Source organism: Physella acuta, unplaced genomic scaffold, assembly GCF_028476545.2.
Source record: "Physella acuta isolate Inbredline_101_S28 unplaced genomic scaffold, ASM2847654v3 ptg001148l, whole genome shotgun sequence".
In the NCBI taxonomy this organism is placed as follows: Eukaryota; Metazoa; Mollusca; class Gastropoda; family Physidae; genus Physella; species Physella acuta.
Genome location: NW_026732665.1, coordinates 2,168 through 26,500, shown reverse-complemented (window position 1 = coordinate 26,500; position 24,333 = coordinate 2,168). Strand labels below are relative to the sequence as shown.

At 35.0% G+C, this 24,333-nt stretch overlaps 2 protein-coding genes across 7 annotated transcripts in view; one reads left to right on the top strand and one right to left on the bottom strand.

Moving 5' to 3' along the window:
- The window catches only part of LOC131956419 (tyrosine kinase receptor Cad96Ca-like), a 20,461-nt gene extending 4,612 nt beyond the window's left edge, over positions 1-15,849 (bottom strand). The window contains exons 1-2 of one of the 2 annotated variants that reach the window (XR_009388963.1): positions 15,761-15,849; positions 6,301-6,412 (exon numbers count right to left, since the gene is read on the bottom strand). Coding sequence is in view for 1 of the 2 variants with exons in the window: in XM_059320854.1 (XP_059176837.1) it covers positions 6,301-6,412; positions 11,835-11,840 (118 nt within the window). In the remaining variant the exon portion in view is untranslated. Of the gene's footprint in view, positions 1-6,300; positions 6,413-11,834; positions 12,161-15,760 lie in introns of those variants that run through there. The other variant, XM_059320854.1, reaches the window with a different exon arrangement.
- On the top strand, positions 8,037-24,333 carry LOC131956417 (zinc finger protein 883). 5 transcript variants are annotated; one of them, XM_059320844.1, is made up of 3 exons: positions 8,037-8,341; positions 20,525-20,546; positions 21,693-24,333. In XM_059320844.1, exons 1-3 carry the CDS (start codon positions 8,275-8,277, stop codon positions 23,377-23,379), a joined length of 1,776 nt encoding a protein of 591 aa, XP_059176827.1. In that variant the 5' UTR covers positions 8,037-8,274; the 3' UTR covers positions 23,380-24,333. The 5 variants fall into 5 exon arrangements, with proteins under 5 accessions (XP_059176827.1, XP_059176828.1, XP_059176829.1 ...); XM_059320845.1 differs by having other exon boundaries at positions 20,448-20,546; XM_059320847.1 differs by lacking the exons at positions 8,037-8,341; positions 20,525-20,546 and adding exons at positions 15,931-15,996; positions 16,491-16,599.

The following is a 24,333-nucleotide window of genomic DNA, read 5'->3' as shown; positions in this document are numbered from 1 at the left end:
AAACCAGCTGTGGGTCCCTCCACCTTATCGGCATGAAATACTGAAACTGGCACATGACCATCCGATGTCAGCGCACACAGGAGTCACGAAAACAATGGCGAAGATCAAAGAACTGTTTTTTCGGCCAAAAATGAGAAATGATGTGGCGCGTTACTGCAAAAGTTGTACGAACTGTCAGTTGGCCGGGAAGCCCAACCAGAAAATTCCTAAGGCCCCTTTGAATCCAATTCCTGTGGTAGAAGAACCCTTCTCCAAAATCATCATGGACCTTGCCGAAAACCAAGGCGGGCAACGAGTACCTACTTACCTTTATGTGTTCAAGTACCCGTTTTCCCGAGGCGTTCCCCTTACGGAACATTAAGGCAAAAACTGTAGTCAGAGCCATGACCCGGTTCTTCACTACCTTCGGATTACCTAGAATTGTGCAAACCAACCAAGGCAGCAACTTTACCAGCCACCATTTCCAGGAAGCGTTAGCCAAGCTAGGCGTTACACACGTCACCAGCTCAGCCTACCACCCTCAGTCTCAATGTGTACTTGAGAGGTTCCACCAGACCCTAAAAACCATGCTGAGAACGTTCGTTAAAAGTAACACCCAATGGGATGAAACTGTTCCATGGATTATTTTCGCCGCTAGAGACTGTGTTCAGGAATCTCTAGGTTACTCTCCTTTTCAGCTTGTGTTCGGACATTCTGTCCGTGGTCCCCTGAAGCTGATCCACGAGCGTTGGACAGGTACCAGTAACCATCCAGTGGAGGACTTTGAAGATTTTCACGTTCGATTGAAAGCCGTGTGCGATTTGGCTCACAAGAACTTAAGAAAGGCCCAAGTGTAAGCCCTGCTAGGGGGGGATACCTTAAAATCTATCTAACTGTCCGGGTCAGTGCAACCGTGGTGAAACCCACAGTGGTTATATCTTATCCTTAGTCTAAATAAACTACTAAAATAAAACAAAAACTTTAACAGTTAACAAAATTTATTTATCAAAAAGAAGGAACCAATGGAAAAATCACAGAAAAAGAAGAGATAAAAACTGACACAAAACAGACAAACCAAAACCAAACAAAACAAACTTTTTACATCAAACAAAACACCCAATTTCGGACCACCGTCCTAGAAAAAGGAAAAATAGACGAATCATTTCAAAATGTAAAAACAGTTATACACAAGGCACTAAGAAGTTGACACACTTGAAAATAAAATGGATATTGTACAAAATGAATTTTCAAATGAAAGTAGTACAAAGAACACACTTAAATGTAAATATCAAGTCACTGAGCATAAAACTACTAGTTCAATGCACACAATAATCAGCCTCCACAAGAGGTTCTCATAAAATATGTAAGTAAAATCTAGAGATAGATTCTAGATCCATGACTAAAATCTAAACCCAGACCACCATACTACCACGTGGTCTAGATACATCAACCATTGAGATTTCTCAAAGTCGAAGTGACTAAATAGTATGTAGTCACTTCGTATATCAGCCTAACAAAAGGCTTATGTAAAATAAAAGTTATTAATAACATGTGTACCTCCACAGTGACTAGAATGAACCGAACACTCTCCTGGGGATCAACACGACCACCACAGGAAGCGAAAGGTCACTATAAAGATAAAAATATCATAACCAGCCTACAGCTACAAGTACATAACCAAACCCGACAGTCCGGAACGAACCGTGACTGTGGGTCAAGTAACAATAACTCCACTACTTAACCCAACAGCCATGAGTAAACTATAGCTGCGGGTCAAGACTAAAAATACCTTTATCCCTGGCTTAACACCAGCCCAAGGGATACAATCAATAAAATGTGTGTATTACTTAACCCAACAGCCAGGAGTAACCCATAGCTGCGGGTCAAGTCTAAAATTACCTTTACCCCTGGCTTAACACCAGCCCAAGGGATACAATCAATAAAATATGTGTACCACTTAACCCAACAGCCAGGAGTAAACCATAACTGTGGGCCAAGTATAAATAAGCAGTATCCTTGGCTTAACACAAGCCCAAGAGATACAACAAATGAATAAAATGACGATAACATAATAGAAACTCAGAATCTGAGTCCACATGGCCTGACCACAATGGCGGTCAGAAAACAGCCACAAAAAAACGTATGGCCAGGAACCAAAATTAACAGCATAGCAAAAAAATAAACATAGCAAAAAATAAACTTATTTCTAACTTACCAGGTCTATGACGAACACAAACACAAAATAAATACGGCTGGATGGTGTGAATTTGCTGTTCTTTACAATCGATGACCAGAGAGTCTTCCTGCTCTCTTCATCGCTGCTTTCCACATACCAAAAGACAGACTCAAACACGCCGGAAATCGACTTCCACACACCTCACACACTACACGTAATAAATAGTCCCTAATTCACGGATAACAAACCAAACGCCACGAAACATGCAACAGAATTATATAAAAAGACACTTAATATAAACAATGACAACAATATAAACGAAATATATGCAAACTAGTTATAAACAGGGACATAAACAGTGAGACAGCGGCGCCATAATACGGGACTACACAACTAAAAACTACGAACAATTTACGACATGAAACGAAACGATACATTCGCCTTCTAAGTTACAAATAATAAAAATACACTCCAGCCGCTCACACAAGTGAGGATGAAAAGACTGTATGATAAGAGTTCTCGAAAACGAACATTCAATCCAGGCGAGAAGGTCCTTGTGCTCGTGCCTAACCTGAACAATGCGTTATCCTTAAGGTACTGTGGACCCTTCACAGTTCATTCAAGGTTGAATGATTTGAACTATGTGATCAATACTCCGGACCGGAGAAAGAAACAGCAGGTGTATCATGTCAATTCACTGAAAAAGTATTATGATAATTGTACCAATCTTCATTCCACAGCTAAAATTTCTTTACCTGTATGTATAAATGTTTCTGATGATGTGATACATGAAAAACTGAAACCCCCAAAATTGGTAAATTCTTCCTTTTTAGATCATTTAAATGACCACCTTATGCATTTGTCCACTGAGGAAAGCCATAAATTGTCTCAGTTATTTGAGACGTTTCCCTCTATTTTTGGGGATGTCCCCAAAGAAGCAAAGGTACCACCTCATGATGTTGATGTAGTTGTTGCAAAGGCTGTCAAACAACACCCCTATAGAGTTAACCCAGAAAAAGCTGTTTTGATAAAAGATGAAATTGATTACATGATCAAGAATGATATCATTGAACCCAGTTTCAGCAATTGGAGTTCCCCCTGCCTTTTAGTCCCGAAAGACGGTGGATCTTTCAGGTTTGTGACTCACCAAAGCTGATTCTTACCCCTTACCTCAAATAGAGGATGTTATTGATAAAGTTGGTCAAGCAAAGATAATTTCCAAAATTGATTTGTTGTCAGGGTACTGGCAAATCCCCTTATCTGACCGGGCAAAAGAAATATCTGCTTTTGTAACCCCTAATGGTTTTTATAGATATAAACGTATGCCTTATTTATGCGAAATGCTGGACAAACTTTCCAGCGTGTCATTAACTCTGTCATTGCTGACATTGACCAATGTGAGGCCTACATAGATGATATAGTAGTATTTTCTGATACTTTTGAAGAGCATATTGTTCAGTTGACTGACCTTTTCAGAAAATTGTCTGAAGTTAATTTTACTGTAAACCTGCATAAATGTGATTTTTGTAAAGGTTCAATTACCTATTTGGGTTATCAAGTGGGAACTAACCAAGTTAGGCCCATTGAAGCTAAAGTAGATGCTATTGTGAAGTTGCCTCCTCCCAAGAATTGTAAAGAAATCAAAAAGTTCCTTGGGATGGCAGGTTACTACAGGCGGTTTTGTAAAAAATTTTCAGCTGTCGCGGAACCCCTGACTGCTTTACTAAAAAAGGGTGTTGACTTTGAATGGTCAACTAAATGTCATGAAGCTTTTTTAAACATTAAGTCATTTTTATCTAATGCTCCTGTAATGGCTGCACCAGATTTTGGTAAGCCTTTTAAACTTGCTATTGATGCTAGCAACTTAGCCATTGGCTCAGTCTTATTTCAGGAAGACAACCTGGGGATTGACCATCCAATCGCTTTTTTTCCAGAAAGTTAAATGAGAATCAAAAAAATTACTCCACCATTTAAAAATAAGCTTTAGCTTTGGTTTTGTCCTTGCAACATTTTGAAGTTTATGTCACCTCTTCAATCAATCCAGTCATGGTATTTTCTGACCATGATCCTCTTAAATTTACCTCCAAGTTAGGACAAAAGAATCACAGAATATTAAGATGGTGTTTAGGACAAAAGAATCACAGAATATTAAGATGGTGTTTATATTTCCAAAACTTTAATCTGGAAATTTCCCATATTAAGGGAACTGATAATGTTGTGGCTGACTGTTTGTCAAGAATGTAAAATTTTATTACCCACATTTATCATGTGACATGTTTTATGGTTAGTTAAGACCATATACAAGTGGTTTGTTTGGGTGATACTCACATGAATGTGAGTGGTTAACTTATAATCCTGTTGAATATTTTGTTTATTTTCAGGTGAACCTTATTTAAAGGTGGTTTTTCATTATATGTAATCTTTTATGATAAAATGTCTCACATGACTCAGTTGATATTGTAGCTAGTCATTGAAATAAAGGAATTACCCTGTCGGGTTTACCACTTATAGTATCCACATGGAAATATTGTAATACCCCTTTTTGAGGGACTTTGATGTATTATTATTTTTTGAAAGGGTTACTCCCCTTTCATGAATTGTAAAAGCTTGAGTTACTTCCCTTTTATTTCCAGGGATGTTTTCACCTGGTATTAAGATTTTGGTTCACTACATTTGTAGAACATTTTTTTATGCCAGATTGGTTCCTTATGTATGTTTTTTTGTGGAACCTATCTGCCTCTTCAAAAGGGAGGGGATGTGACCTACTTAGGTCTGGTAAATTTTATTTTTACATTTGTTACTTTACCATATATGGTCTGTGGTATAATCACTGGTTTTTTCCACTGTCTTAAGAAAGTCTTAGACGCAGTATTTTTCCATTATGAGATGATTGGTTGATACGGACCAGGATGTGGTACAGTGGTTAGGATCTCGGCGCGCCATGGCGGCGGCCGAGGTTCAATTCCTCGGTTCGAATCACTGTGATTCAGTGATTAGGGTGGCCCTGTTACGCAGTGGCCCGGATCACGCTCGCTCAAGGCGGCGGCCGGGTGTTCCCGGTTAGATCCCATGACCCTCGGTGGTGGCCTGTGTGGTCGAGTGACTTAAGTGGTCTAGACACTTGACCAGACATCTTTGAGAGAAAATAAGCCCTGTGTGTCGCCGTGTAGTACTAAGTTGTTTAAGCAGCATATTCTTATATTACTTGTGGTTAAGTAATTATTTATGCTTATAGCAGCGATGTGTAAACTGTGGTGATTTTTCTGAAGTGTTAAAAGCTGTGATAGTGTATCATAATATTATTTCCCACAAATTGTAAGTTGGGTTTTGTTCATTCTGCAAATCTATTTTATCCTGTATAAATCTAGTGTTCTGCCACGACTTTGTACACTCATTAAAAGTTATATGCAGATTAAATGTATTGTTGGCATCAGTAGTTTCTCTAGTGTTTCCCCTAGACATCAAGTACGAGTCCTAGTGAACTGCTGTGTTAGCTTTCTTTTATTTAGGCTTGTCGCCATCTGTGTATAATCATTTAAACGAACCCGGGAGCGTTCGCCAACTATCTGGCTGATAGATTGGTGTTCGTTACACAATCTACACCCCCCCTCCAAACCCATACAGTAGCCCCCTCCTACCAAACTAAAGTAAAACAATAGACTCACCCAAAGATAGTCCCCCCACCTCCAACACCGTAAAGTACACTGTTGTGAACACACGGACATGCCATTCGGGAGATCCGATGCGTAGCGCAACACATAAGACAAACAACCACAAACGGTTACTGAAACAAAAGGCTCGTTGAAACTAAAAGAATTTATATACACTATCTACACCTAACACAGTCTAGTTTAAACAGAAAATACACAACCTAGTAAACTAAGATACAGTGGCTAAAAACTAGTATAAACCTAACCTGTACTAACCTTGGAGATCTGGACAAAACTAAGGCCATCACACACGTTTTCATACACCTTATATACCCTTTCATAAACTGGTACAAACCGGAATATTACAACTCACAGCACGAGAACTGAACAAGGACGAACGGGATAGGGTACCAAGTAACAACAACATTCACCCCCTTCACTACATACACCCCCAACCCCGCCCCCCCCCCTACTAATGTAAACCTATGAACTCACCTAGCGTAACAATCTCCCACAGAAGAATGCCGTAGGCCCAGACATCAGATTTGGTGCTGTGTGTTCTGTCGATCAAACTTTCTGGTGCCAACCATCTAACCGGCAGCGGCCCCTGTCAAGTTTAGAAAAACACTTGTTTTAAACTAGATTTATCATTCACCTACCACTTCTGTTATAATCTACTTCACCTACGCCGCTTTAACGGTAACGGGTTCGAATCTAAAACGAAGTATGAAAATTAATGCTTGAAACGAATAAAACACAGTTGGAAGATTCTACAAAGGAATCAATGTCCTAATAATGTAAGCCATAGCAAGGTGAATCAATATTGGGATTTGCCACCAACTAGCAATAAAGAAAGTAAAAAATACTTTCTTTAGACGTAGCGATCCATTGTGTAGATGAACTAGGGTTCATATGTTTCTTGACCTCGGCATATGAAGTGATGGCGTGGTCAGCACTAAGCTGCACTATGCCCAATCGTCTTTACTCTCCCCAATGTATTGTCAGGTACCCATCAGAGCTGGGTGGATTAATCAAAACCAAGACCGAACTCGAGACTTTGGGGCTGGCCTCCAACGCTCTATCATTCGACAACATCGTCCCACACAAACTCACAATAGGATGCATTGAAACATAATATTTAGTTTAAATATTCTAACCAAATGCTAAAGCCACCAAATTGACATATGCTTGTTTTCTACAGATAAAACAATTATTTTCTGGCCAAATTATGTGGCAACTGAATTGGGCCAATGTTGGAGTTTCTTCCCAGACTTTAAGTAAAACAAGTTAAAAAACCGACGATTAAATTATAATCAAACTAATGAAGTTAATTAACCTTCAACTTCAACGAATAACTGAAAATATACAGGACACCGTGACGCTAAGTTAACCGGCTAGCCTGACAGTTATGTTGATTTCACAGGACACCGTGACGCTAAGTTAACCGGCTATTCTGACAGGTGTGTTGATTTCACAGGACGCCGTGACGCTAAGTTAACCGGCTATTCTGACAGGTGTGTTGATTTCATAGGACACCGTGACGCTAAGTTAACCGGCTAGCCTGACAGTTATGTTGATATGGACATTTGGTGGACATTTTGGGGAGGTGGGTGGTCATTTCGTTGGACATTCTGGTGAGGTGGGTGGACATTTCGTTAACATTTTGGGGAGGTGGATGGACATTATTCGTTATTCGAACCATTGAGGGATGAGAGGTGGACATCGCATGGACATTGGGGGAGTTTTGGAAAATTTGCTTTGACATTTATGTGGAAATGGACATTGTATGTACATCTTAGTGGTTCTAAAGAAAAGAAAAACTTTTAAAAGTTATATGACTTCAATGAAGTGTGTTCTTTTTTTCTTCAAGGTGGAACTATATACCAGGAAAAAACGAAACAAAACTTGTTCTTCCTGAAATCCATGACTATCAACATTAAAGATATAGATACAAGATGGGCTTTTTTAGATTTGAGATATTTAGATATTTGAACGCTTTAATTTTTAAAACATCAAAATGTTATTTTTAAGGGCGAAATTCATCCCCGATGTCTTAGTCAATGGTCTAGCTAAAATAAACGTATGTTTAATAAAACAATCAGTAGCTGAAGTCGAAAAATGTGTTTTTCTTATATTTCTATGGTTTTACTGTCCATTACCTGTCTGTTTCTGTCAAATGTAAATATTTTTTACCAACTTTACAATCGTTTGTGTTTTATTAGATGAGTTAGACCAACTTAAGAATTAACTATCCTTCTACCCGATGCATGTATTTTATTGTATATTGTATTGTTCGTGGCATAACTTTCAGCCTTTCGTTGTTTCAAAATCCTTTTTTTTTCTATCTAAAAGGTTTTTGTAAGGTTTTTTTTCCTACAAGCTCTAATAAATTTTGTACGGTATTTAGACCATAGCTAAACTATGCGGAGACAATGTAAAATTCCGTAGTTTAGATTTACCCAAACAAAAATGGCAGATGTTATAGACGTGGAAGATGAAAATATTTTAACTGGTATCTTTAAAGATTCCTTTCCAGGTAAATATACATTTACAGTATACTATCAGTATAAGTTAAGACACTAAAAAAGAACGTAGTCACAATTCTTTATATAAATATAGCCTATCATAGGCAACATAGGCCTAAGCAATAAAAAATAATTGGGCCTTCCCTACATTGAAACATTGAGTATATAATTTATAATTATATATTATTATTAGGGTAAAATCTTAGTTTAGCGTCGTAAATTCCAACGTAGCTAGTAATGTGCGATGAAGGTAACTAATGAATATTTCTTTCATTTGGCCATATTTATGTCATATTTTACATAACATAACAGATAATTGAATAACAAATCACAATCCAAGACCAAACCAGTCATAAATATCCTGGAATAAACTTTAAACTACCCCGTTCGAGACAACAATGAGTAAATACAAGCAGCGGCCATGTTTTAAAAATAATAAATTGTCTATTCGCATGTCTTTTGTGTTGATTTTGTGGTTTAATATGATTGTTTTGTATTGTTTTAATATATGCCGGGGGTCGTCCATAAATGACGTCACACTCGTAGGGGGAGGGGGGTCCGTAATTTTGTGACGTTGTGTGATGAGGGGGAGGGGTTCAGATGGTGCGACGTCACACTTTTGCATTTTAAAAAAGCAATGTTACAAAACGAATCTTAGACGTTATTTTGCGTTTTAAAAAACTGTTTTAATACATTGTAATAACAATTGATTAAAATACTCTATTTTGACAGAGTTCAGACAAGATTTTGGAAAAATATAGCTGTTTTAAAAAAATTCAACTGCAATTTTGAGGGGGGGGGGGGGGTTGTAGGTGAGGTGTGACGTCATTTTAGGGGGGGGGGTCTGGCTTTTTGTGACGACGTGTGACGGAGGGGGGGGGGGGGTAAAAATCGTCAAAAAAAAGCGTGACATCATTTATGGATGACGCCCTGTATAGTAATTTTTCTTTTTTTTTTCAATATAGTTGACATGAATGACTAATAGACCTTATCAGACTTAATAGTGTGCATCCAAGACCACAACAATAGTTGGGAGGTCGAACTTTTGAACACTTTATTTGCAATAAGAAAATCAATATTAGATCGCTCATAAATGACGTCGCTCTTAAGATAGTAATGACAGCGTGCATTATTACAGAGCAAACATATGAACATATTGTTTCAGATAGAAATTGTGATTTGTGGTGGGGAGAGGTTGAGTAGAACTCAGCGACGTGATTTTGGAGACGGGTCAGGTTTTTTTTTTTCTCGTGAAAACAGGGGATGGTTGTGGGAGAAAGACCAGCTGTAGAAGTATGACGCGTCATTCATTGGTGATCCATTTTCTCAGTGGGGACGATAGAACTATTAAGAAGGGTCAAGAAATGTAAAAAGCTTGCTGAGTCGCATTTCTTGAACCCCACCTTTTCCATTCCCCCACTTAGCACATCGTCACCGAGTTAACGCTCGCACGTGACGTCATGTACCGGTACCGCCGACCGTTAGGCTAATTTTATAGAAAAAAACAAGCACTGCCTTTTTGAAGCTTATGCGACGTTTAATTTGATTACATAAGTTGGTGTTCATTAAACAGCCCCTAACACATCTATCACTCTTCCATTTAAACGTACGTGTTATTTCTGAAAGCTTGCTGTCTTGAGACTTTCTGCCCTTTAAAAATGTATTAAGCTCTTACCGTATAGAACTAGACTACCCATATTAAGCTCTAAAATAAGCTTGGTGAAAACAGGATGGCCGTCCGATTTTGAAGCTGCTCTGCGCTTTATAAAAAGCACAATAAACGATAAGATGACACTTATATTAAAGTAAATTATAGTTCTGAATCTTGATACATTAAAAGTGATATTCGGAAATTAAGAGCCAGACAGTGAGACAGTCAACATGATATTTCAATTTAAGTCCAAGAAAATAAATTTCCTCAAACGATGGAACATTACTATATTTTCGCGCAGTTTAGCGAAATTGAATTTAAGTATTTACGTCATCTTACAAAGCGCGATAGCCCACTGGTGCTCTAACGCGGCCCCATGATAATGGCCGTATTCCTAACGCCCCGCATTAGACGCTGCTTATTCGTCGGCAGGCATTTGGTGGCAAGCCTTTTTGACGGGGATAATGTGTTGTTGAGGCCGTTTTGCCAAATGTCTTTAGCAGGCTTGCAACATTTGTAATGATTCGTTTTAAGCAAGGTATGCGTATATTAATGCTTATTTATCGTTATTTTGATTGAACAAAGCATTATAGAGGTTCTCCATCAAGCACCTTCACCTAGGTATTTTTCCCCGTTCACCTCCTTTCATGAGACCGACACGTCATAAATTGCGGAGCCGCCTGAGTTGACGTCACAAATCTTCACTCACTCCCGTAACAAATCATATGTGACATCATTTATGGACAACCCCATCTCACTCACTTGGGTACTTGATATTGACAATTTGACAACAAAGTATAACCAAAATGTATGTGGCAGGTGGAGACTTGCGATTGACGATAATTGACAACACGCACTTAAGGGGTGGATTGGCTCATTGTTTTAGATGATGTTTTACGAGGGTGAGCTGGTGGATAATACATTTTGTCTCTCTGTATATATAAATGATGACAAACATTTAATGTTGTCAAAATTATGGTTAGAGATCTTAGATAAGGCAGAGTGAAGCGTAATTTTTTACATTATGACTTGTTGTGACATTGACAACAAAAATATGACGGAGGTTGGGGTTTAATTAAGGTAAAGAGAAGTAAAAAAATGTCATAAGTTACGATAGAATCACTAATTGATGAAAAGAAAAACCTGAAATGAAAATAGTGAACGTTCAAACAATAAGAAAAAACTCAAACTATATAATAATAGTAAGATCAAATAAACATTAGTAAAAAAAACGTGATTTAATACATGGATACAATTTGCATCTCACAAGTGACAATGCTTCTAGAATTAATAAAGTTGTTTGTTAGGAAATTCAGTTTTTAAAGAGCAGAATTTAAAAAAAAAATGCTTTGTAATACGGACTATACAACAAGACAATCATAATTAAATACATTTTCATACGAATAGAAATGAAAGGGAAGCTACTCTAAATAACATTTTCTTAAGATGGCTGCTGTTTTTAATAGCAAATTTACTATCTTGAACAGGGTTGATAAAAATTAATTTCAAGATATTTAAATTGATTTAACCATAAATGGTGATCTATTATTCAATTATTTATAATATTTTATCAAAATATACGAAAATATACTCATATTTAATGACATATTAATTAATTCACTCTCTCCTACATTACTAGTTTTGGCCGAATTTACGACGCTAAACTAAGATTTTACCTATATTAGGCCTATTGGGAAATTTTTCCTAATTATCATAGAATGATAAAATGGACCCAGATTAATCCTATAATATACCCCATTGATAAAAATATCAAATTTATCATTCTAGGCCTAATAGTTTTTTTATATGAATTTTCAAAGTTATGTGTTTAACTTGTTATGTTTCATTGTAACCTGCATTCCAGACGTGTGATTGGCTTTAAACTTGCATACCAATGTTGCTATTAAAGATATAATGATAAAACTTTGCACATTTGTACTCAATGATATATAGGCAATAGAAGTCTACAAATAAAATAAAAATTAGAAAAGAGGTAACTAGAAATAATGAAGTTAAATTAAGGGGTGTGGCACTGTTCTATAGTGACTGCCATAAGAGGATTTCCAGACTGCACAGCTAGGTTGCTATTCCATATACCATCATGAAACTTTATATATTAGGACTAGAGCATGTAAAAAATACAATCATGCAAGTAAAATAAACATAGCTAGAGGAAAACTATAAATAGTAGCGATGTCGGCATCGCCGCCATCTTGCTTTAAGAACGGCAACCGGGGAATTTCGTTATTGTAAAATTTCGTCGATTATCTTCCTTATTGAAATACATAGTGAGAAAATATAGGGATTTTAAAGTAATCGATTCAATTTCGTAGTCGGGCCATCATATGTGATTTTAAACTGCTAACTGCATTATTTTTCTCTCTTCCTTCTCCAAGTTATAATATTGCGAAACGTGGTCTAATTTTGTGCGTGTTTCAACGACAACTTTTGATAGAAAGGTGAGTTTATCAAGCTATCTCTTTGTATTCTCAAAAATTACATTATGTATATTATAAGTTAATAATGATTTCATCTAATTTGAGGTACGTTTTCTAGTGGTATTTTGACCGAAAAAAGGGTGTTTGATTCACCACAATAACGCCATTTTATAATAAAAAAATATGGCGAGACCGGAAAGCCTATAGGGGCGTGGGGGCCGGCGTCGCCTTTATAAATGTTCACTTGTTCCTTAATCGTAGAGTTTATTGCAAATGAATGATTGCCTTTTAAAAATAAAAGATGTATAAATATGTTAAAGGCTGTTGAAGAAAGCCAGTGGGTTTTTTTTTTGCACATCAAGCTAATAACCAATAATAAATTACCACTCAAGAAAAGAAATTATTTTAAGCATATATTTCCTTATCCCTTACTTTATTATGCTACACACTTGCCTCTATTAAAATAATAAATTCTACTTTTACAGTAGTATTAATGTTGATTTCTTTTCCTCTAGATATATGATCAAGAGTATGGATGAGGAAATGAATACTTCAGCAGGTGGTAAATCTACAGGCTCTGGGAGCCCTGATAAGCATTCTGCCAAAGATTTACCAATTCTGATTAATCAGTATTCTGACTTTTGGACAGCAGCTGGCATAATACAAGGCCATATAATTCATGTATGGTATGAAAATAAAAAACAAATTAAAAAGGCAGTGCAAGTTTTGGAAGAAATAATACCAGCGTCAAGTAACAGTCATCAACTTTATAATAAAATCAACAGATTATGTGTCCCTGTGATACAAAGCTCTAAAAATGTTTTGGACAGGTTTGCTGCTGAGCCAGAAGAGTTGTTATGTCCCACTGTGAATGTTTTTAATGAACCCATTGATGCAGCTTCAGACATGGTGCTGACAGCAATCATCAACAATATTGAATCCCACAGGGATAAAGTAAAGCAAACTTTGAAGCAAATATTACATGAAATTGTTAAGGTCTTTGACCGCCAGTTTGTTCGATATACCAGTGGCGACCTTTCTAGCCCTACAGTTGAGCAGTTGACACAAGCTTCAACTGCTCCTTCACACAACATGGCAGCTGAGAGAATATTAGGAATGACTGACTATTTATGGCGTCGGGCCCCTAATGCGACAGCTGGTTTTGTAGACGGAAAGGTGAGAGGACGGACAAATGATACTGTAGGATGGCTTCTGCAACAGGACAAAATGACCCAACATAGATTAGTTTATTTTGCAATGAAAGAGGGGTACAGAGCAAGGGAACTTGCAGCACAAAGGAAGAAGATGATGGAAGCAGTGATGATGCGTCGAATGCTAGAAGCTGGTCAGAAACATGAACAATCCAACCGTAAGGCTCTAGAAAAAGAGGTTGCTATGGCTTTGAGTGCTAAAGATCTGAATGCTAGTGTGTTTTCATCTGCGTCATCTGAAGTTATGGGCCTCATTGCAATGTATATTACTTCAGAAAATTCTATGTCTGAACTGACTGAAACCTATACAGGACATCTACTTAAGCATTTATGGACAGAGGAAGGAGTTGATAAAATGTATTCTGGCAGAGTGGTAAATTTTAATCAACAGAAGACTAAGACAATGAAATGTACAATTACTTACTGGGGACCTGATGAATTGGAAACTGACAGTGTTGACTATGACATGACATCTCTAGTCACTGATTTACTGACAGGTGACCTTGTGTTTAGTAGCTAGGATGACAGTAGTAGTCCATGTTGTACAAAGCTTAACTTGGTATAAGTCTCACCTGTTATTGTATTGATGTGAGCTATGTCTACCTTAAAAGTTTATTGTTTTGATGTATATATTAACTTTGCTTTTTGTTTAATTGTGTAAATTTAATTATTTATTGAGAATCATTTAATATAAAACATTTATCCTGATAAGATAATAGTCAGAGATGAGTTGTTTTTTTTTACTTGCAATGTTATTAATTTGGTGTAGGCTTCCTGAAATGTTATTTAAGTTATTCTACTTGTTGTGTTGCTAATAATAATAGTTTTTAAAGACAACCATTCAGTAAATAAAACTCCTGGCTTGCCAGTGTGCCTAAGATAAATTGTTCGGTTTAATTTATTAAAAAAAAATTAGTGCTTACTACCTTTTTATTCAATTTGTTCTGCTACTGGCAAGTCTATTAATAATTAAATAAATAAATGTAATTCAAACATGCTGAAGTAAGATCATGCAGAGTTTTAACATTGTACCTTTAAAAACAACTGAGCAGTGCAACTTAGAAATTACGGCCCATAATAGTCAAAATGTATCCCTTAAAGGAATGCTAATTATTCTGCTCCCAGTGAATGAATTAATGATTTCAATTAATATATGTAATTCAAACATGCTGAAGTAAGATCCTGCAAAGTTTAAACATTGTAGTTTTAAAAACAACTGAGCAGTGCAACTTAGAAATTAGGGCCCATAATAGCCGTAATGTATCCCTTAAAGGAATGCTAATTATTCTGCTCCCAGTGAATGACTTAATGATTTCAATTAATATATGTTATTCTAACATGCTGAAGTAAGATCCTGCAAAGTTTAAACATTGTAGTTTTAAAAACAACTGAGCAGTGCAACTTAGAAATTAGGGCCCATAATAGCCGTAATGTATCCCTTAAAGGAATGCTAATTATTCTGCTCCCACCCAGTGAATGACTTAATGATTTCAATTAATATATGTAATTCAAACATGCTGAAGTAAGATCCTGCAAAGTTTAAACGTTGTAGTTTTAAAAACAACTGAGCAGTGCAACTTAGAAATTAGGGCCCATAATAGCCGTAATGTATCCCTTAAAGGAATGCTAATTATTCTGCTCCCAGTGAATGACTTAATGATTTCAATTAATATATGTTATTCTAACATGCTGAAGTAAGATCCTGCAAAGTTTTAACATTGTATCTTTAAAAATAACTGAGCAGTGCTATTTCAAAGTTAGGGGACAGTGATTTTCATGACTTACAAAGAAATATAGTGGACATTCACCCATTACGTAAAAAATTCATAAAAAAAAAACTACTGAAGCTAGAAAGAAAATTTTTTCAGTGTTATTCTAGTTACATCAAGCACAATATTTTTGCAATGCTCATACATTTAATTAGCCAATTTTAATTTTTTTAATGGAATGCCTAATAAATAGTGAACTTGAATATGGTACAGCACATGATGATTAACTACAGGCTAATATGTTGCACTTCTTTGTTGCTACCATAAAAATAAAGATTAAACTTTACATATTGATTCTGGTGTTAGTAATAAGAATGCTAGTATACATATTGTACAGGTAATGTATAGAGTTAGAACTTACAAGTCAAATACAGCACAATATGATCAAGATACTTAACGATTTGTATATATTATATATTAAACAGCAGCCATTTGTAAAATAGAGTGGCTTCCCCCTGAATCTAGCGCTGTAAGTTTATAAAAATAAAACTTAAACAAGATGGCTGCTATAGTAAATGAGCATGGTTGCATCTGTTGGAAACATCGCTTTATTTATTACTGAAAAGTTTTAATTCAATTATTATTGTTTAAAAACAGGTACATAAATGAAACAAGGAAACATTTTTGAATTTTTTAAAACATAAATAAATCCACATCAACATGTGAAATAATTAGAATCTAGATATCTAGCTTATTATATTAAAATTTTTAATTTAAGGTGTCACCTGATTTTCACATTACAAGTCGCTGGCGATTTTAGGTACCCAAAACGATAGATTACAGCTAATCTATCGTTTTAGCCTAGTTTTAGGTTTAGGTATGTCACCGTTACCGTATGTAAAATCAGCAGAGGCTAGTGTAATAAAAGTGTAATAGTAATGTGCAAGAAAGGAAGGTGACTCATCATTAATATTAAATATTAGGCTACGCCTATTCATTAAATTGTAGGCCTACCTTATTATTATTTTATTTATAAACAATACCCATGAAAACTAGAGATATATCTCTAACTACTAACTACATTTGATGGTTTTAGCTAATTTGTAAATTTGGGGCTAAAATACAGGATTTTAATTATTGGTGCTTTTTAGCTTAGCTGGGACAGCTTTTTCAGTGACAATCATTCTTAGATCTGGTCCACAAAATTGACAGGAGAGGGACCTTGGATGTTAGTAAGGATCAAGTGAGGGTGGAGTGTCGGTATGTGTCAATAAAACATAATTGAAAGGATGCTCGTAACTTGGTTATGTCATGTAACATATTTACTATTTTTTTTAATATAGGCTAATGAATAATCCAAAAATAATCACGTTTAAAAGGTTTAAGAATATATAATATATATCTAGATCTAAACTTTTAAAAGATATTCATATGCATGTTTATTTCAGTTTTGATTAGGCTTAATTAGTGTGTTTTAGCAATGTTTAATCAGGGCAATTTATAAATGATAGCTATGTCATTGTAAAATAAATCTAACCCTCCTCCCTTACTGGACTTGAAACCTGTGTGTTATTCACAAAGCTTTGTCCATGCTGAGTTTAAAATATTGTTAAGATTTGTATCTATTTTTTTAAAACAGTAATCGCATTAAAATTGATCAAGTTAACGAGAAATGCATTCTAAACAGCATCACTGGCAGTGCGCATGACAGGCATCTTGCTTGCGTAGTGACAGACAGATGCTCACTCAAGTAGTTTTGTCAACCAGAAAAGTTAACCTATCAAATACAGTTCATCAGACCTATAAAATTAAGAGGCCTATCACATTAAAATGATCTCCTGTGACCGAAAGATATAGGCAAATTACAAACATTGCAGCCCACCTGTGTTCTTTTGTAAACCGGTGAGAGAAAATTCAAAGCACAGTATGAGCGTGTTCTAAATCAAGTCCATAACTTTGTTAGCCCAAGTTCTAATTAGTAATTCTAATTACTAATTACTAATTAGTAATGTAAGCCTAGACCCAACACTAAAATCATTTAATTTTTCAGTATATGAACAAAGAACAGTGAGAATAATATTATCTTAGACTAATTAAAATCTATGAAATCAATAAGAATTAACAAAAATTAATTATAACACATTTGAAAACAACAAATAATTAGGCATAAATATTCATAAATAAGCACACAAAGGCCAACGCGCAATAATTTCAGGGATTAACACAGATTAAAATACTAAATAATCGATCGTTGTGGTTTAGGGGCTTTTAGAGTCATAGTATAATCCAAAAGCCAGGTGAAAGATCCATAATGAGACTTAATTAGCCTAATTATGCTAGCAAAATAATAATAGGTAAAAAAAAGTGTCAAGTAAAAAGAAAACTTATGTAAGCAGTGACAGAGGATACTGCTATACAGCTTCCGTATCAATAGCAATGACGTCACTCACAAAAAAAATATTGTTTACATGACGTATCAATAGCAATGACGACACTCACAAAAAAAATATTGTTTACTTGACATATCAATAGCAATGACGTCCCTCACAAAAAAAATATTGTTTACGTGACATATCAATAGAAATGACGTCACTCACAAAAAAAAATATTGTTTACTTGACATATCAATAGCAATGACGTCACTCACAACAAAAATATTGTTTACGTGACATGTGGGTGATTTTTTTTCTCAAAATGAGTACAGAATATTTACAATTTTAATTCAGAAACAGATCAATCTAATAATACCCTACCTAACAGTGCAAGTTTGGAACTTTACAGATCGATATTTTAAGTTTTTAAGCAACTTAAAACTTTACCCATGTTTATGTTTGACCTTCATTGTTGGAAGCTAAACAAATTTTTTTTTCTGGCAAAAATAGCTTTGTCATCTTCAGGTTGCATAAAATACGCTTATTTTCTGCCATTTTTCATGTGATAATCGTTTTTTTAAAAACCTAATTCCAAGAAAGTCACTTTACTGTTAAGCAAAATTTTCAGAAACATGTGTCTGGTTTTGGGTCTGCAAACAAAATATGTAGGCCTGCTATAATTTTTTTTTCACGATCTATCTGGGTCTATTTATATAGTTGTTTTTTAACTGTTGTCAAAAGTCCTTGAAATTTTTAACCTTGAAATGCAGTGCTTGTGAAAATTGCTGCTGTCACTGCACTCATCCTATTTTCTCCTCCCACCGCTTGTAAAAAAAAATCAGCTATTTGCTTTGGGGGGAGGTGGGGCGCTAGATCTTTGACATCAGTATTAGCATAGTTACTTCTGAAATCTTCTTCTTCATAATGAAATATATGTGTCACCTGGTTATGTGCCATTGAAGCCATTGACTCTGATTTTTTCCTGCTTTTCTTTTTGGATTTGCTTCCATAGCTTTTGTCCACCCAAGAACAAACTACAAGGCAGAAGTTGTTTGATTTTGGAGTTGTTTCTCCTAGAAGAGTGGCTGCCCTCTGCTAACGAGCCTCATCTGCCAGAGTGTTCAAACTCGAGACTTATCGGTTTAGCAACCATGAGCTTTACCGACTCGACCACACCAACCCCACTTCTGAAGTGATTTCTTAGTAAAAAGTAACGTTTCTGTAATCCTGCGATGTGTACTTACGAATTTCCACAATATTTTTTTTTACGTCATCGCGCATATCAAGGTGGGGGACATTGGTGGTGAAATGGTGCAACATAAGGTTTTAGATTTTGATGTGGAAATTAGCCATATACCTGGGTATGTTGTAAAAGCAGGCATACGACAGTGTACATTTGTGTTGTAGGCCTATCACTTGTTATAGTTCAGGCCTACTAAAAAAAATTTCTTAGATATTTCTACACATTTCTATATTACCAACAGTAGAAAAAGTGACCACTGCCACTATAAACAGAGTTGTTTGTATTGTGGTTTACATGCATGGGGTAGGTCTAGAAATTGTACTAACATTTTAAACTAATTATGTTGTATTATATATTATATATATATATATATATATATATATATATATATATATATATATATATATATATATATTGGATATATTTTTTAATAGACTGATAAACCTAATATCACCTAATCTTCAATTAATTTTTCTACTTCCCGGGCTAATGTTTTTTAAGTTCTATCATTTTTAATGGTACCAACTTTTAAATATACCTTCCTTCTCCAAAGCAAATTTTAAAATGTTTTTCTGGCATATTTTGCCCTGCCACCTATAGCTTGTTTGTATAACATGAAAAACCCACATTTTTGCTCTTGGTAAACGTTTTAAAAACTAATTGTAAGAAGTTCACTGGAGCTAAGATGAAAAATCTTTGAAAGTCATGCATCTGGTGTGGACATCATATTGATGTAAGCAACGATCCACACCTCCAAGGTAGCGAGTAATACTAATATTTTTGTGTCAAATATAATAGTAATAGATAATTGAATAATAAACCAAAATCAATGTCCAAATATATCAATATAAGCCAGAAATTAACTTTAAACAGCCTAGTTTGCGAGCAAGATTTGCTATATAAACAACGGCCAACTGTAAATTAGGGTAGTTTCCCTTGAATCTCTAGCTTAAATGTTACCAAAAAACTTTAACAAGATGGCTGCTTTAGTAAATGAGCTTGGTTGCATCAAGTGAAAACATCGTTAATCTTTATTTATTACTGAAAAGTTTTACTACTGATGTTTTAAAACAGGCACATCAAAAGTTTGTAACATTTTTGTAGCTCTCAAAATGTGAATCCTTCTAAAAATGCCAACTAATTACAAAAATTTGATACGTCACCCTTTTTTACTTTATAGTATACAGGGTATAGAGAAAGTATTCTGATAGTGCACACAAATCACATGAAATTTTGACGGTTTTCACCGTTTTTCACCTCAGTCCTTCATCTGGAGTATAGAAGACTTATTTTAATCGGGCAAAAATTATAAACCCACATTTATCAAATTTTTGACGTTTTATGCATAATCGAGTCTGAAAAACTGGGCTTTGCAATTCTTTCAGTGTATGTGTGTCGGTGAACATGATAACTTGAGTACAGTTACAGCTAGGTTGATAAAATTTCATATGTAAGCATTATATCAAATTTCTAGTTCTGTATCAACTTTTCAGCGATTTCTGATTAACCGGAAGTGGAACTAATTCTACTTTAAATTTTTCAAAAGCCTATAACTTGAGTTCTGTTTTAGATAGCCAAATGAAATTTCATATGTAAGTAAAAGATCTAATTTTCCACCTTCTTTCAAATTTAGAGTATTTTCCGTTGACCAGAAGTAGTAATGGACGCTATTTCTAATTTCTCAAAAATGCTTGTGAATATATAAAGTACTAATAATATTCCGCACTATTATACACATTTTGTTTCGCATTTCTTTGGTGCGCAATTCTTTTTTTCTACAAGATTCTATTCTATTTTTAAAAGTTTAAGTACTTAAACATGGATTTAAAAATCATGTCTATATATAGTATATCCTGAGTTGCCAATCTGCTGTAGTGTTATATAAGAATATTCGAGAAAGCTTAGGAGAGATCACTACTGGCTTTTTAACAGTACTAGCCTCTGCAGATTTTATTCACATAAAACCATAGATTACCTTAGTCTGTTAATTAAGAATAGTAAGGTGTACTTTTGACCCAATTTCTTTATTTATCTCGCAAGTGACACTTTAGTGAAAGTAGCTTTGTATATTCTTGTTTTAAAATGAACTTACAATCAAATAAACTTCTAAACTATGATTCTAATGTTATACCGTGTATGATTAAACAACGGTTTGGGAATAATTCTCATGTCCTTAGGTGTGGTCACTATGCCCGTCATATACCCCCCCCCTCCCCATCAATGCCATTTTATTATAATCTTGTGAAAAACAAGGCGCGTTTAGATGTGTGCTGCGCCCAAAGCCAATCATTTGGCCAGATTTATTATTTGTCATGTGGCCCCATATTTTAAAAACATAAAGCGTTGCGCTTTCCTCATTGATGATTGTTTTTTTTTTCATTTTTTAAAGTGAAAATATGAATTGTTATGATTGCAGTTTTTGTAACATGGTATACTTACTTTCTGTCAATTTAAAAAGCATGGCATGTTAATTTTGTACAAATATTGTATAAAACAAAAAAAAGATTTAAGTTTGATTTTATTTTTGCTACCATAATCCGCCACCCTCAGGCATATACAATACATTAATTATTTTATTTTTAAAATTGTTATTGATTGTATTAACTTTAAGCTATCTAAATTCATTTCTAAGATATTTTAATATGCTTCTGAGAAGTTTTATTGAAAAAACTTTATTTTGACTATAGTCACTAGATCTGTATAATCACCACTTTAACATTTAAATATCTAATCCTCAGTTCATTTATAAGAAGCAGCATGGGAGAGGCAACTGGTGATTTAGATTTACAGTCTGATGAGTTTAAAGAATTTTCAAATTCTGAAGATGTGAAGCCACTTCTATCTACAGTATTTTCATCTTCTTCTGACATAAAAACAGAATTATCATTTTTAACTTTCCGTGATATCAAACCTAGCTTGACATTTATAGCTTCACAGGATGATAAAACCGTTGTTACGCCAGATTTTTCATCTTCTACAGACACAAAGTCAGAATGTACAACATTTTCCTCTTTTGATGATGTAAAACACCATAAGACATTTCTAACTTCTCAAGATAAAACAACAGGATTTTTAATTTTTAAAGATATGGAACCTGCTGTATCAGCAGTATGTACAAGATCTGAAGATATAAAACCAGAATTAGAAACTTTATCAACCAACACAGAATTAGAAATTTTATCAACTACTGAAGATACAAATCCAGAATTAGAAAATACATCAACTAGTGAAGATCTAAAACAAGAATTAGAAACTTTATCAACCAACATAGATATAAATCCAGATTTATGGACAAAATTTTTAGATTCTGAGGACAAACAACAAAATGGACTTGAAGAAAAGCTAAAACTCTCTGAAAACAAAACATATCTCTCTGATGATCGTCATGAACAGTTTTTTCCAAGTTCTAACTTGAATAACCAAGCTGAAGCAGGGGAGAGGCCACTTGAATGTGATGCTTGCAATAAAATGTTTTCAGATAGTTCTAGGTTAATTAAACATAAAGAAGTTCATTCAGGGGATAAGCCATATGAATGTGATGATTGTCATAAAAAGTTTTCTAATAGTTCTGCTCTAAGCAGCCACAAAAAAATTCATTTACTAGTTAGACATTATGAATGTGATGTTTGTCACAAAAGGTTTTCAAGGAATTCTGGTTTAGCGGAACACAAAAAAATTCATTTAGTAGTTAAGCCTTATGAATGTGATGTTTGTCATAAAAAGTTTTCTAAAAGTTCTACTCTAAGCAACCACAAAAAAATTCATTTACTAGTTAGACATTATGAATGTGATGTTTGTCACAAAAGGTTTTCTCAGAGGGCTAGTTTATATACACACAAACAAGTTCATTCAGGAGTTAAACCATTTGAATGTGATGTTTGTCATAAAAAGTTTTCTCGGAGTTCTAATTTATATACACACAAAAGAGTTCATTCAGAAGGTAAACCATTTGAATGTGATGTTTGTAATAAAAAGTTTTCTCAGAGTTCTTATTTATATACACACAAACAAGTTCATTCAGAAGATAAACCATTTGAATGTGATGTTTGTCATAAAAAGTTTTCTCAGAGTTTTAGTTTATATAGACACAAAAGAGTTCATTCAGAAGATAAACCATTTGAATGTGATGTTTGTCATAAAAAGTTTTCTCAGAGTTCTAATTTATATGCACACAAAAGAGTTCATTCAGGAGATAAACCATTTGAATGTGATGTTTGTCAAAAAAAGTTTTCTCAGCGTTCTAATTTATATGCACACAAACAAGTTCATTCAGAAGATAAACCATTTGAATGTGATGTTTGTCATAAAAAGTTTTCATCTAGTTCTTATTTAAGGAAACATAGAAAAGTTCATACTGGAGATAAATCACGTGAATGTGATGATTGCCCGAAATATTTTTCTGAAATAAAGACTCCCGACATATAGGCTCCCGATATAAGGGCTCAAGATAAGGGCTCCCGGCAATTGGGCTCCCAAAATATTGGCTTTTGATTAAATGACTCTCGACATATTGGCTCCAGACCAATGAATTGCATGACCACTATTAGCATAAAAGTAACAATTTTGTCTTACCTCTAATACCACTATAAACTCTTTTAAATGCCTGAATGAACCAACAAAGCGAGCCCTTAACAGCTAAATTTCACCAATTCTAAAGTTTTGATAATGTTTAATTTACAACAGAAAAGATCTGTTGCTTAAAAGCGAGCACAGAAGTGTAAATGTATGATATGAATGATGTTTACATGATAACAGCATTTTGTTTTGATAACCTACAAGCATACTGGAGGTAGGAAGGTACAGCGTGGACCCTTATCCCTACACACTGAGTTGGAACAGCTTATAACCGACTCAATTATGGATGTCATAGATAGATGACCCTTATTAAAACATACTATATTTTATAATAGATAAACTAATATAAAAATAAGGCCTGCCGAACAAGAGATGCATACGTTGTGTTACATAAAAGTGTTAGATAAGCTAACTCTAAAGAACATTTAAAGGGGTCCCACTGGCATTTGTCATATTCAATGAGACTGCTTTGCCGGGAGACTTAGTCTCTACAGAAACTTTATTGTCAGTAGTCCTTTTGTCTGGAGCCAAATTGACAGGAGCCTTTTTGTCGTGAGCCAAAATGACGCTAGCCTATTTGTCGGGAGTCGTAATGACGAGGGCCTATTTGTTAGGAGCCTATATAACGGTAGCCTAAATGACGGGAGCCTATATGACGGGGTCCTTGTGTCGCTGGCCCTTTTGACGGGGCCAATTTGCCGGAGTCGTTTTGACGGGGCCGTTTTGTCAATGACCGCTTTGACGCCGCACGAGGACCCATTAGTGTAAAAAAAAAAAACATAGTTGCCCCATATAGCCTATATA

Bases quoted from the DNA above. Each gene is read 5' to 3' on its own strand.
- LOC131956417 (XM_059320844.1), top strand. From the start codon at position 8,275: ATGGCAGATGTTATAGACGTGGAAGATGAAAATATTTTAACTGGTATC. The intron at 8,342-20,524 runs GTAAATATACAT...GTTCTGTTTTAG, and splicing joins CTTTAAAGATTCCTTTCCAG to ATAGCCAAATGAAATTTCAT. The intron at 20,547-21,692 runs GTAAGTAAAAGA...TCTAATCCTCAG, and splicing joins AGCCAAATGAAATTTCATAT to TTCATTTATAAGAAGCAGCA.